Here is a 15,237-nt window from a genome sequence, read left to right as displayed (position 1 = left end):
CTTTTTTTTTTTTTTTTCTAGAGAGAGAGAAGGTCTCATGATTTTGCCCGGGCTGGCTTGGAACTGGGGATCCTTCTGCCTCAGCCTCCTGAGTAGTTGAGATTACAAGTATATGCCACTGTATTGGGTCCACAAATTCTTAACCATGGCCTGGAACTCCCTCTCATTACTAATTTATTTTTTTTGGTACTGGGGACTGAACTCAGGGTCTTCATACTAGGCTGTATTCCCAACCCTTGTATGTTTTATTTTTATGTTTAGACAGGATCTCCCTAAATTGCCCAGGCTGAGCTCAAACTTGCAATCCTTCTGCCTCACCCTCCCCAAATGCTGGGATTACAGGTGTGTACCACCATGCCCAGCTCTGCCCTGGATTTTTGTATAGCTGCCTGTATCTTGCTCACTGGGTCACATGTCATTTTCTTATAGGAAACTTTCCAGGTCAATCATTGTTTTAAAATATTTTCATATCATTTACCACTTTATGAACTTCTTGGATTTTTTTTTGTTTGTTTTGTTCTCTGTGTTTTTGGGGATTGGACCCAGGCCTTTGCATATGGTGGGCAAGTGCTGTACCATGAGTTACTTCCTCATTTTGAGGCAGTCTTGCAAAATTGTCCAGGATGGCCAGCCTGAAAGTTGCCACCCTCCCGTCTCAGCCTCCTGGGTCACTGGGGCTACAGATGTGTGTCATCTTTACTGTGCCGGGTAGAATGCTTCACCTGCTGTTTCTGTCCTGGCCCTGTTTCCTCCTCAGAGTCATCAGCTCCCTGAGCATGGGGGCCCAAGTCTGATTTCTTCTCCCCTGTAGTTCAGCAGCTGGTGCTGGTGAGCTAGGGCACTGTGGACATTTGTTAAGATGAACAAGGGGGGAAGGGGAGGAAGAGGAGGAGAAGGGAAGAAGAGACCTGTGAGGCCCTGAGCTTCTTCCACATCAGCTTCCCCTAACTAGAAAGAGCAGGGTCCTGGGGCAGGAGAGGATGCAGGGCTGAGAGGGCCCAGGTGAGAGGGAGTCCTCGAGAGGAGCCGAGGACATGCATGCAGCTGGGACAGTGTCACAGTGATGGCAATCAGAACTCAGGGTGCCCGGTAAGACACTGAGTTTCAGATAAACAAGGAATTCTTTTTTTAGTACAAGTATGTTGCATACAATAAATGGGTCATACGACACTTAGAAATTGTTCACTTTGTAACTGAAACTCACACTTGCTGGGCATCCTGCAGTTTATCCAGTTACTTTAACAGGACCCTCAGTCGTTGCTATGTATTATGGGACATTCTGCTGGCACTCATCTGCTCTGTCTTGAACGTCGAACGTCCTGCTTTCCCTCTGGAATTAGGAGGCACAACTCCGTATTGATCTACAGAAGGCAGTGTTTCTGGAACAGCACCTGCTGGGCTCCGGGGAGGATAAACTCCTTGGGAAGGTTAGGGCAGTTCAGCCACCCCCCCACTTGTTCCTTCAGTGTCCCCCACGCAGACACCCGGACCTCAGGGGTAGCCTCTTCCCTGGGTGCTGCTAAGGAGCACTAGAGGGGGAAACTTCTCCCAGGAGGAAAAGATCTGTGGTGATGTGGGCTTGTCCGATGAGTTATCATTCATTCTGCCAGATTCAGAGGTGAATGGCTGGCATGGAGGGGAAGTAAATTGGGCTCCACCAGTGGGGCCTGCTGAGTCTGTCCTCATGGCTGAATGAGAAGAATGTATTTCCTTTTCGGCCACCTTTCTCCTTCCTTCCCCATTCGTTTTTCTCTTCTATTTGGCAGTACTGGTGATTGAAACCAGGGCCTTTGCACATACTAGGTACTTGCACATACTACAGCCCTGGCCTTTTGTATTTTGGGACTGGGTGTCACAAATTTCCCTAGGCTGGCCACATTCATGCAAATCTCCTGCCTCAGCTTCCTGAGCAGCTGGGATTCCAGGCATGTGCTGCTGAACCTGACCCTTCCCCATTCTCTTTCTTTTCCCCACTTCCTTGCTCGTCTTCCTAGCCATTTGTCACCTTAAACCTAACTAGCTGTGGCCAACTAGTTGCATAAGGGCATAACTGCATGCAGGCCGGGTGGGGTCTTGCTCCCATTTTCCTACGGTCTCCTTCTACCACTCCACCCCCTGCAGCCAGAACCTTCCCACAGCCTCCCTCAACCTGGAACTCATTTTATACCCTTCTCTGATTGGATGGTACAAAGTCACAGGGGCATCCAACCCTCCACTCTTCTCTTCCTTTCCTGGCCCCAGTAGATATTCTGGGACTCTCAGGCCTGGCCTTGCCTGCATGCACTCGTCAGTTCAGTTACTCCTGTGTCAGGGGGTGATGCCCTCTGGTTTGGGATTTAAAGACCTGGGTTCAAGCCTCGGCGTTGCCAGTTACAAAACCGTGATCTCGAATGAGTCTCAGTCCCTATATTTATAATTGGGAATAAATGTTATGACCAGGTCCTCACTATGTAGTGCTTAATATGTACTCTTCAGTCAGATTGCCTGAGTTCAAATACTCCCACTTACTAGGGGGGTGCCCTGGGCCAGGAACCTGTATCTTGTTCTTCAACCGTCGGGAAGGAGTCTGAATAAGTGAATAGGCCACACAAGCGCACAGGCATAAAAATACTTTCTGTAGTTGGGCATGGTGGCACACACCTGAGATCCCAGCATTTCAAGTTCGAGCCTAGCCTGGGTAACTTCAAGAGACCCTGTGTGAAAACGAAAGGAAGGGAAGGGAAGGGAAGGGAAGGGAAGGGAAGGGAAGGGAAGGAGGAAGGAAGGAAGGAAGGAAGGAAGAAAAGAATAGAAAGTTCAGATAAACTGCTCAGAGCAGGGCAGATTACAGCCATTTAGGGAAGGTGATGCGAAGGAGGAGGCACGAGTATGGATTTTGAAACATCTGGCAAGGCCTTAATTTTCTGGCTGTCTTTTCTTAATACTCAACCTGCTGTAGAATTAAAACAAAAACCCACTCACCGCCTTGACAGGCGGGCCCCCAAGTCCGGCGCGTGCGCAGTACTAAGCTGCACTCTGCCCTCCAACTACAACTCCCGGCTTGCCTCAAGCGTCGCGGGCTGCTGACGTACACACTAGCGCGGGGAATTTCGAGCGGCAGACCCGCTCTGGAGCCCGGGGGACCCCAGCATCCTCTGGGACGATCATGGAACCTCTGGGCGAGCCGCGGTGGCCCCCGGGCCTGGCAGTCTTGAAGGTGAGCGCCCCGGGGAGGTCGGGCCTTCCGAGTGTCTGGGGAGGCCAGCCGCGCCTCGGTCGGAGAAAAGACCTGGCGGGAGCGGTGAGCTGGGCCGGCGTGCTTGGCCCTCCCGTTTCTTGCCAGCAGCTGGGTTTTGGGCCTCAGTTTTTCCCTTGAGAAGTGACGGGAGCAATCTGCAGATCCTCCCAGCGAGCTGAGGTTGGCTGTCTTAAGAAACAAGGCGTTCTGAAGTTCAGTCACAACAGTAACCGTTATCGGAAAGATAGTAAGCGGTATCAAGCTAACCCTTTCCGAGTGTGTACTGTGTCCCAGACATTATGTAAATAGTGACACTGGGCAACATTTTGGCTGGCTATTGTATCAGTTAACATTTAAAAAAATCACGTAGCAAAGCAGATAGTCTGCTTTACGTGATCGTTCATTTCTCCTAACTACTGTTTGGAAGTAGTTTTGTCCGGTTTGTCCTAACAACTGCCGTCCATTCCTCCCTATCATATCCTGACTCCTCCAACAATTACTTATTTCGCTCTCTTAAACAGAGATCAGGACTGAGGCTCAGCACTAGTTCGTTTTATTGAATTATTTATTTATGTAGCTTTATTTTGTTTTTTGAGACAAGGTCTCACTATGCAAGTAATTCAGCCTGACCATGAACTCCCTTTGTAGCCAGGCTGGCCTTGAACTTTCAGTGATCCTCCTGCACTCTCCACTGCTCCTGTACCTCTGTAACATTTATTTACTTTGCCCACCCCCCCGGAGGTTGAACCCAGGGCCTTTGAAATGAGATGAATCTCCAGCCCCTCTACCCCTTTTTATTTTTTATTTTGAGATAGGGTCTCTTAAGTTGCTATGTTGCTCAGGCTGGGCTTGAACATTTCACTCTTCCTGCCTCAGCCTCCCAGAATACTGGGATTACAGGTATGTGTCACTGCACATTTTTCTGTTTTTGACAAGGCATACCAGTTTCCATCCCCCCCCCCAGGGTGTCACTATATAGTTGAAACTGACCTGGAACTCACTATGTAGTCTAGGTTGGTGTCGAACTCACAGTGATCTGCCTGCCTCAGCCTCCTGAGTGCTGGGATTACAGGCATGTGCCACCATGCCGGCCCTCATTTTTGGTTTTGATGGGCCCCGGATTCCTGCTACTTTTGCTCAGGAGCAAGTGTGCTTTGCTCTGCTGGGAAAGAATCATTTTATTGGCTTTTCTTTTACTATTTTTTTTTTCACTTATGCTTGTATAACTTACCTCCTTTCCTCCCTTTTTTAAAACTTTGGAATGATAACATCTATCACATCTATTCTTAAAGCAGACTTTGAGGATTAAGTGAAGGGTCTTGGGGGATGCTAAAATTATAGTTTTCATTCAATTTCCAAAGGGATCTGTAGCCAGGAGTTCAAGAACCTTCTTTTCATCCTTTATCTATATCCCTCTTTGACTTTATGAACTAGAGAAATCTTGGTGTATCTGCTGACAGCCCTCCATTCAGGCTTTTACTTTATTTATTTTATTTTTTTGAGACAGATCTGCAAGTTGCTCTCTTGGAGTGCTATGACTGAAAATTTGTACCAGAGTGTTGTAGCCCATCTGATTCAGTGTTACCTTCCATAAACGATGCTCTGAAGTTTTTTTCAGAGAACCATTTGTCTTATAGGAGATGATGGCATATACAAAGAAGTATAATAGATCAGCTTTGGTTTCTAGTCCTGCCTCTGCTTATAACTGAGCACAACCTTATAGCTTTTTGTGTTGTAACAACTAACTGTCCAGATAATGGAAAATTTTTGCATTTTTGATGTTAGTTCACTGGTTTTACTACAACAGAAAGATACTTTTTTGATAGATTATAAATGTATATATGTACATGGTAGGAAAATATTAAAGGAGAAAATGAAAATAACTTATATACTTACTTCCATTTAACATTTTCTCTGATTTCCTCCTCTCTTTATGCATTTTAACTTTGAAGTTATTTTATAATCAACTTCTTTGGTTGACCCAACATCTTTGGAGCTCCATAGGCTTTGTCTTTAAAACTGAGATATTGGGTACTCTTTCCCTGATATAGGTAAGCAGGCCCATGCCACGTGAGCAACAACCCTTCCTTAGAGTGAGTAAGCAGGCCTGTGCCAGCTATGTGGTGCTACTCCAGACACATGGTGGGGAGCCCCTCCACTAATATGGGCAAACAGGCCTGTGCTACATGTGTAGCCAACCTCATGCAAGGAAGCAGGCCTGTGCAAGACATGCTCCCCATGCCCAAGGGTGAGACCATTCACCAACTTCAAGCTGGATCTACATTTTACTGCCACTTGGCACTGGGCAGCAGAGGCAAGAACTAACCAGTTGACCTGATCCTGGACTAGGACATTGTGCAGGGAGAGAAGGGAGTAACCAGACCCCATGACAGTCAACATTAAGTCCAGCAGTCCATTTGAACCCCTGCCCTGTGGCCAATACCCAGCAGAGACCAGGAGGCTGATTGTATTTCCCATCTACCAACAGGAACAAGTAAGTACACACTTTAGCTTGAATGGTACCCACATTCTGGGGTAATGAACAGAGGGGTCTCTGGTACAAGGAGGGTACCTCAAAACCCCATTGGCCCTAAAGCTAGGTAGAAAAAATAGTGACTGGCTGGATCCCAAAACTGTAGATCTTGGAAAGAAATCACTCTTAAAAATACAGGAATTTTTTTCTTTGACTCAATTTTTCTTTTATTTTTTTAAAACTATTTTACAATTATTTTTATCTTTCCTTCATCAGATTTTTTGGGCACTTGGGTTCTCCCCCCCTTTACTTTTTTTTCTCGTTTCCCTTTTCAACTGTTTTTCTATTTTATTTCCTATATTTTGCTGTTTATCTTATCTTTTTTCTTGTTTGTTCTTTTCTGTATCTGTTCTCAACCACTATCAATTTCCTTTTACTCCTCAGTAGGACCTCCTGTCTCACTTTTCTCTCTTCCTTCTCATATCCTATTGATTAATTTCTCAAAATTTGTATTTTTCATTCTGATTTCCTATCCCTCCTACCTTTACTAGTATAACTACTAAACACTGTGAATCTTAGCTAGTTAACTTTACACAATAGCTGTTGAATACTTTTCTACTGTATTGTATTGAAGAGGTAAAGTTCCATTTAGTAGACATTTACTGTACATCAATACTAAGTCATTATTTGGTTTGTCTTAGTTTATGTTATAATTATAGGGATCTTTTCTATGGTTAAGGATGGTATATTATTGATCCTTAGGGTTTGTCCATACTGCTTGTTTTTGATGCTGTAATTGGTACTGTTGTTGTTACTATACCAAAGGTGACATAGCTTTCGTTCTTAAGTTTTTTTTGGGGGGGATCCCAATATCTAGATTAATAATACTGGGGCCCATTCCTGGAGAATTGAGTCCTGGGCCAGACAATTCAGCCTCTCATCCCATGTGAGTGGACATAGTTGGATCCTAGAACAGAGGCAAAGGCCTGTAGTTAACCTCACTCAGAGGAAATCATTGAAAGGTAGACATTAAAGAGGTCTTCATACTACAAATAAAACTTGCCATTGTAATCATCCAGCAAGCCTGAACAACAAGAACAAACAAACAAACAAACAAAAAAACATTAGAAAAGAAGCCAATAGAATGCCTCCAAAACCTCCCGACTCTTCCAAAGCTGATCCGTGGGACATTGCAGGGGAAGAAACCGATTTGAGAAGAAACACTGAATTATTCAAAATGGTATCAGAGGTGGTAACAAAACATATCCATAAGGCATTTGGCAAACTCACAGAAGATGTAAGTAATAAGTTAGTGGGCCAAATAAAGAAAATGAATTACAGAAGTCACTAATAAAAAGCTAGCAGAGGTAAACAATGATGCAGTGACTAGCACAGAAAAGAAATGGAGTCCGTAAAAACCTCTAAATAGAAATTCAGGACATTAAAAATTCTGTCAAAAGTATAGGTAGCAGAAGTGACCAATGTGAAGAATATGTCAGACCTAACAGACAGTAGTGTAACCAGTGTTCAGTTAAAACAAAAGAACATGAAAAGTGGACCTAACAGTTCCAGGTGACATAGAGAAGACCAAGACTAATTGGAATTATCAAACACCTGTTTATTGAAATAATGCCAGAAAACTTTCCAAATAAGGGAAAACCAATAGAAGGCAGAACTAATATAGTCAAAATGCCCATACTTTCAAAATTGCCATAATTCCAATCAAAATACCAACAGCATTCCCCCCAAAATTAGAGAATACAATCTTAAAATTAGTATGGAAAGCAGTATGGAGATTCCTCAAAAAAACAAAACAAAACAAAAAAACCCTAAAATTAGAAATTACATTTGATCCAGCTGTTTCCCTTCTAGATATCTTCCCCAAAGAGTTAGACAAAATATTCCAGGAATGCACACATATCCATGTTTATATCAGCACAACTGGTAATAGCTGAATCTTAAAAGCAGCTTATCTGTCCATGGACAGCTGAATGGATAAAGAAAATGTATTTATACAAAGTGGAGTACTACTCAGCTATAAAGGAAGAAATCACTAATAAATTTGAGTTATTTGTAGGAATATGGATGTACCTTGAGAACATTGTTAAATGTAGTCAAGCAGATATACAAGCATTTAAGAGCATAATTTCTGTTTCAGGAGAAACAAATTTAAAGAGCAAACTAAAAGATATATAAGAGGAAGTTGGGACAAGATCATTCTCAAAGGGGAAGGTGATCAAGAGATTAGAGGTTCCATTTGACCCAGCTATCCCTCTGTTGGGTGTCTTTTCCAAAAGAATTAAAAAAAAAAAGAATTAAAAGAATCATACCACAGTGATATACGTGCACCCATGTTTATAGTGGCACAGTTTGTAATAGCTAAAACTTGGAAACAGCCCAGTTGCCCATCAACTGGAGACTGGATAAAGAAGGTGTGGTTTTTCTATTAAATGGAATACTACTCAGCCATGAAGAATGAGAAACTAGAGAAACTAAAAGTTCAAATAAGATCTAAATTATATAACTGATAATGTGAAATAGGAAGAAAAGGGCTAAAGGTGTAGGGGAAGTGGGAAGGGTAGGGGAAAGGAAATAGGTACAAGAAAAAATATGAGAAAAGGAAAAAATGGAAACAAAGTCTTTGTAAATAGGGAAGTGAAGGGAGGAAGGGGTATGGGGAGAAAATGAGAACCAAGATCTGTCCTGTAAAGGTACAAGATCCCAATGATGAATGTAACTGTACTGAATACTTAAAAGTACCAATAAGCTTAAAAAAAAAAAAAAAAAGAAGCGGGAGGGGGAGGGAGGGGAAGGAATGTGGTATATACATGAGCCAACTCAGTGCAAGGAATGTAATCATTATGTACTGCAAACGTAGACTAAAAATCCTTGGGGGAAAATGATATAAAGATAACTTGTATGAAAAAATACTGAACATCATGTATCATCAAAGAAATACAAATTAAAGCAATCATGAGATACCACTGCACACCTCTTAAAAAGTTCAAAATTCAGAACATGGATGACACCAAATGCTGCTAAGGGTGTGAAGTAGCAGGAACTCACATACATTGCTGGTGGGAATGCAGAATGATGCAGTTACAGCCGGGGGTGGTGGCGCATGCCTATAATCCCAGCACTCAGGAGGCTGAGGCAGGAGGATAGCTGTGAGTTTGAGACCAGCCGGGGCTACACAGTGAGTTCCGGGTCGGTCTCAACTACGTAGTGAGACCCTGTCTCAAAAAACCAAAAACAAACAAACAAACAAACAAACAAACCAAATGATGCAGTTACTTTTGAAAACAGCTCAACAGTTTCTTTAAAAACTAAACATTCTCTTCCCATCTGGTCCAACAATTATACCCTTGGAATTTACCCAAGTTAGTTGGAAATTTATGTCCCCATAGAAACACCTACATGGATGTTTATAGCAATTCTACTCACAGTTGCCAAAACTTGGGAGCAATAATGATGTCCCTTTAGTAGGGATTAAACTTCAGGACCTCCGGACATGAACTATTACTGTTCTCTAAAAAGGAATGAGATATAAAGACTTGGAAGAAGCTGAGATGTGTGTACCTAAGGGAGAGTGTGCAATCGTAACAGGCGCCATCCTGTTTGATTGTGATTATATATCCTCCTGGAACAGGCAAAACCATGAAGGTAATTAAAGGACCAGTGTTTGTTAGCAGTGAGAGGGCTGTGTGGGATAAATAGATAGAACATCGATGATTTTCAGCTGTTCCATATGACACTGCAATGGCGATGTGTGCCCTTAATAGTACCAAGGGAACTAGACTTTCATGGATAATGACATGCTGTAAGTTCATCGACTATACCAAATGTGCCTCTCTGGGTTCAGATGTCTATAGTGGGGGAGGCTGTAAATTTGAGCAGAAAATAGGGAGGACAGAGGAACTCTGGAATCTCTACAATTTCACCAGGAACCTAAAACTGCTCGAAAAAAATAATGTCTGTTTAAAAACAAACAAACAAACAAACAGTAGATAGCTGAATGCCTGATTAAAAACTGACTCTTCTTTGTTAAAAAACAAAAACAAAACAAACCCAAAGTGATATGTGCTACTAAGAGCAACATCATGAATGACAAAACAGAACCCCCCTGAATGCTATATAATTAGATCAACTAAACAGTGATTGCCACGGAAGTAAAATCAGTACTACACAAGGATATCTACTGTAGTGTTACTTCTAAGAACAGTTAAAAATAAACATGGCCTACAACAGAGGAAAGTTAAATACATTTACAGCACATAATACCACATCATCTCTGAAAATAATCTTTCTGAAAAATATTTTTGTTCTTGGCAGTGCTGAAGATCAAACTCAAGGCTTCATGCATGCTGAGCAAGTGCCGTACCACTGAGCTACATTCTCAGCCCTCTGAAGAGTATTTCTTGATCAGAGAAACTCTCCACAGTATAACCTTAAGGGAAAATAAGATATTTAAACCATATTACAAGCTCTTCCTTTGGAAAAGAGTTGGGGGAGGTTAGAGATGCAGCAGAGGGCTGGGGATTAGCTCAGTGGTATTGCGCCTGCCTTGCAAGCCCAAGATCCTGAGTTTAATCCCTGGAACCAAGGAATAAAAAGAGGAGAGGTGAAGTGGAGACCACAAGGTCTTGAATTCGATCCCTGGTATCCCCCTAAAAAAAAAAGATGAAGTGGAGAGAGTCTTAATTTTGGTTTGATAATCTGTAATATTCTCTGTTTTACTTTGTGCAAAATCCTATAAACCAAAAGAATAATAAACAGATATTATCGTGGTTATTGTTGCTATTAGGATTAAACTTCAGAGTTACTGTTACTGTTGTAGATTTGTTTCCTGACTTATAAAGTATCCATTAAAACATGAACATTTTCCTGTAGTATTAGCCTTTGAAAACATTTTAATGGCGGCATAAAATTTCTTCATATGGACTAGTAATGACATTAATCTTTTTACAAATTTTAAAATTTAGGTAATAGATTTATATGGTTAAAAAAAGATAAAAATATATTTGCCAAGATTCCTTGCAGGTTGCCTGGAGTTAGCTTTTGAATATATATATTCTTTTCATAAAAACTAAGTCTACCTTCCACAGTGCCCCTCATTTGTCCAGTTCCCTGATGCCTAGTCATGATTACTCATTAATTTGTTGTGTATCTTTTCAGACACCTTTACTCCCTGTGATAAAAAGACTGCATTCTTATCCCCCTCTCTTTTACAGTGCTGGGGAGTGAACCGAGGGCCTTGTACATGCTAGGCAAGTGCTGTTCCCCTGAGCTGCATCCCTGGCCCCTCAGATCTCCCTTTTGAAGGAAAGCTAGCAGACCACATGTGCTGTCTGTACCTTACTTAAATGATTTAGAAGATTTGGGGTTGCAAGAATAGATCCTTCCCAGTTTAGACTGCATTCCAGGTTGACACACTTGTATCTGTCTCTAGTTTGTCTGTCTTATCTCTCTGCTGTCACTGTCCCTACTGTTTCCAGGGCTCCCCCATGTGGCTCTACAGGGTAGTACCATGCAGGAAGCACTGGACTGCCAATGAGAGGGAAGACAGGAAGTTTAGTTCTGACTGACTCATACCTGTGCTGGATACCAGTTACCTCATCTGTGAAGTAAAGTTCTAATTATATAATTTTTAATTATTTTTTGTGATGTGCTCTGCTGGGGATCAAACCCAGAGTCTTGCACAAACTAGGCAAGTGGTATGCTCCTGAGCTACATCCCCAACCCTTGACTAGATGATTCCTAATGTTTGGCTTTAATAGTTTCTGGTTTGGTTCTTAAAGTATGTGATGGCAGTGGCTACTGGTTCCTTTCACCCCCAGTAGCTGTAGGCCATGGGGCAGGGTCTGAAGAGGAGGAGGCTTTGAGTAAGAACTGGAAACACAGGGAAAGCAGAGGAAGAATACATTAGGTATTTTGTAAAGGGCTGAGAGTAAGGTGCAGGAAGTGCAGTATCAATGTTATGTGTGGAGAGCAGTTTGAGAAACCTGAGCTCTGAATGAGTGGGGATTATATGAGGATTTATTTTCTCCCTGTCAAGATTCCTGGTAGGTCTCTGCAGTTAGCTTTTGAATATATATATATTGGGCAAAGAAGTTTGTTTTTAGGTGCTAAAGAAAAATTCTGTGGCAAGCATTCCAATTTTAGTGTCTTTCTGAATGTATATGTATTTTTTCATTTCAGACAATAGATGATTTGCTGCGATGTGGAATTTGCTTTGACTATTTCAACATTGCGATGATAATTCCTCAGTGTTCACATAACTGTAAGTATGTTTTGTCTTTGTGAGTTAGGAAGAATCTGATTTTTATTTAAAAAATTAGTTTAGCACCAAAAATATGTATGCATACTTATTTCTCACCTTTACCTCCTCTGTCTTGCAGTTTTAAGAAGGTCTTTCGCACCACTTTTTTTTTTTCTTTTTTTTTTGAGACAGGGTATTACTGTGTAGTTCAGGTTGGCCTTAACTCACTACATAGCTTATACTGGCCTTGAACTCTAGATCCTCCTTCCTCAGCTTCCTGAGTGCTAGGATTACAAGTGTGTGCCACCATGATTGGCCACTTCCTCCTTGGATGTGAAAGTTTTTCCTCTATGTTCTACCACCTTCCACTTGAATGTTTTTGTGCATTTTATGGTATTTGTGACAGTAAAAGTTTTTATTATGATATGGGCTTCTTTGTTTTAACTTTTTAATATTTATTTATTTATTTTTGGTACCAGGGATTGAACTCAGGTCCTTGCACCTGTGAGGCAGGTGCTGGAACCACTGAGCTAAATCCCTGGTCCTGTTTTAACTTTTTTTAGATATTAAATATTAAGGTTTTTTTTTGTTGTTGTTGTTGTTTTTGTTTTTGGTAAGTACTGGGGATTAAACCCAGAAGTGCTCTGCCACTGACCTTTATAATTTTTATTTTTTAAATAATTTTTATTTTGAGACAGTCATTTTAGGTTCCTGGACCTCTGATCCTCCTGCCTCAGCCTCCCTTAGAGCTAGGATTACAGCTGTAAGCCATTACACCTGATAATAGTATTTATTTATTTATTTTTGGGATGGAGTCTTTCTAGTTGCCCAGGCTGGTTTTAAACTCATGGATTCAAATGATTCTCCCATCTTAACCTCTCAAGTCATTGGAACTTCATGCATATACCACCATGCCCAGCTCAGAATTTTATTTCTTACAGGATAAAAATTAGGTATTTCAACTAAATATTACTTGGTCTAATATTTTAAAGGCTAAAAATCTGTAATAATAAAAATACAGATGCTTCTTGATTTATGATGGGGTTATATTCCAGTAAATTCACCATAAGTATAAAATACTTTTTGGCTGTACTGGGTATTAAACCCAGGGCTGTCACGCTGAGCTACTACATCCGTCTTTCCTTTAAAGAGTTTTTATTTTGAGACAGGGTCTGGCTAAGTTCCCCAGGCTAGGCATGAACTTTCAGTCCTCCTTCCTCTGCCTCCCAGAGTGCTGGGCTGGCAGGCCTGTCCCACCATGCCCAAATTTCCAAAGTGCATTTAATACGCCCAACCTACCAGACCTCACACCAAGCAGCAGAATATACTTCAGAGTGTACTGGTAGCTCATCCCCTGGATCATGTGCAAGGCAGACTAGGGGCTGTGGCTCACGATCACTGTGCAGCATTTCTAGATGGTATCATCCTGCGAGAGAGTATGTACTGCACATTGCTAGTTTGGGGAAAAAAAAAAATCCAAGTATGATTTCTATTGAGTGCATATTGTTTTTACCCACAGTAAATAAAAAATTTTTTAACTTAAACCATTGTAAGTTGAGGATTATCTGAATTTACAGTGTGGGAATTCTACCACTGAAGAGAATTACAGTCTTATCACTAAACTGCTGTGTGATGCTGGAAAGATTAATATATTAGAATTTACCTAGCTGGATGTGGTAGTGCAGGCCTGGAATCTCAACACTTTGGAAGGCAGAAGCAAGAGGGTTGCAAGTTTGACTCCAGTGTGTGAAACTTAGCTAGACCTTGTCTCAAAATGAAAAAATAAAAAAGGGCTGGGGATGTAGCTTAGTGTAAAGGCCCTAGATTCAATCCATAGTACTGCAAAAAAGAAAAAAGGGAAATTTATTTATCCTTCTCTTTATGATTTTATGAGATGCATTTAAATACTAAATGAGCAGGTTATTTTATTTTTAATTTTGAGGTGCTAGGGTTGAACTCAGGTCCTTGCACACACTAGCTATATGCTCTGCCACTGTGTTGCATCTCCAGCTGTAAGCTTTTTTTTTTTTTTTTTTAGGTAAGATCTCACTGTGTAATTGAGACTGACCTGGAACTCACTATGTAGCCCAGGCTGGTCTCGAACTTACAGGATCCTCCTGCCTCAGCCTCCTGAGTGCTAGGATTATAGGCCTGAGCCACCACACCCAGCACTAAGCATTTTTTTGCATTAAGTTTATTAGTACATTTTAAGTTTACAATACAGTTAAATTAATCATTGGGAACTTGTACCTTTACATGATGTATCTCGGTTCTTGTTTTTTCCTCGCTTCCCTGCCCTCCCTTCAACCCCTCCACCCTCCCTGTTTACAGAGACTTTGTTTCCATTTTTTCCTTTTCTCATATTAGTTCCTTTCCCCTACCCCTCCCACCTCCCCTTCCTCTTTATAACTTTTCTTCCTATTTCACATTATCAATTATACATTTTGATCCTTACTTACACTTTTAGTTTCTCACACCAGAGAAACTATTTGTTATTTACACATGTGTGTCCTCTTTCTTTCACTTAAGACTGTGCCCTCAATATGTATCCATTTAGCTATAAATGTCTCTAGTTTCTCATTCTTTATGGCTGAGTAGTACTCCATTTTATAAAAAACCCACATCTTTCTCCAGTCTCCAGTTGATGGGCAATTGGGCTGTTTCCAAGTTTTAGTTACTAAAAACTGTGCTGCTATGAACATGGGTGCACATATATTGTTGTGGTATGATTCTTTTAATTCTTTGGGGAAGATACCCAGCATTTTTATGTAATGTAGTTTGAGGTATTCAGTACATAGGAGTTGGTTAAGCCTATCATTGTTCAGTTTATAGATTATTTAGGTTCATGATCTTTCTTGTCTTCTATTTTAAGTTGATTTGTCTTAGGAAGTTAAAAATCAATTAAGTTACTATTTAAAAACCATGGTTTCAGTAGAAAACAGTATTTATTGGTGGAAAGTTTCTATGAGGAAGACATGCATAATAAAAGGATGGCAGTAATAGTGGCAGGGACTGACTGCAGTGATGCACTTAGGTTTGACTCTTGAGTCCACAGTAGGTAGGGTTTGCAGTTGCCCAGCATTTCTTCAAGTTCACATCTGGTAGCTTCTACCTTAGATGAGGGTTAGGAGAATTGAATGTCCAGAACTCAGTTATGGGTTCTTAAGAATTTTAATTTTCTTTCAGACCAGATCCACATTAATGACCATGGTAGATTTGGGGGATTAATTTGAAATATATTTTAATATCATCTTTATTTTAGTATAATTTGCATGCAATAAAATAAAT

At 41.1% G+C, this 15,237-nt stretch overlaps 1 protein-coding gene across 4 annotated transcripts in view; it reads left to right on the top strand.

Moving 5' to 3' along the window:
• The first annotated feature begins 3,081 nt into the window (after positions 1–3,081).
• Rad18 (RAD18 E3 ubiquitin protein ligase) overlaps positions 3,082–15,237 on the top strand; it is a 143,107-nt gene continuing 130,951 nt past the window's right edge. For 2 of the 4 annotated variants that reach the window (XM_010618714.2, XM_010618726.2), the window contains exons 1-2: positions 3,082–3,196; positions 11,889–11,970. In XM_010618714.2, coding sequence (XP_010617016.1) covers positions 3,146–3,196; positions 11,889–11,970 — 133 coding nt within the window. In that variant the 5' untranslated portion in view covers positions 3,082–3,145. Of the gene's footprint in view, positions 3,197–5,557; positions 5,712–11,888; positions 11,971–15,237 lie in introns of those variants that run through there. The other 2 variants (XM_010618704.3, XM_010618721.3) reach the window with 2 other exon arrangements.

This window comes from Fukomys damarensis, unplaced genomic scaffold, assembly GCF_012274545.1.
Source record: "Fukomys damarensis isolate Sample0158 unplaced genomic scaffold, DMR_v1.0_HiC HiC_scaffold_24, whole genome shotgun sequence".
Lineage (NCBI taxonomy): Eukaryota > Metazoa > Chordata > Mammalia > Rodentia > Bathyergidae > Fukomys > Fukomys damarensis.
The sequence above is the reverse complement of the archived record's forward strand: the minus strand, read 5'-3'. Positions and strand labels throughout refer to the sequence as shown.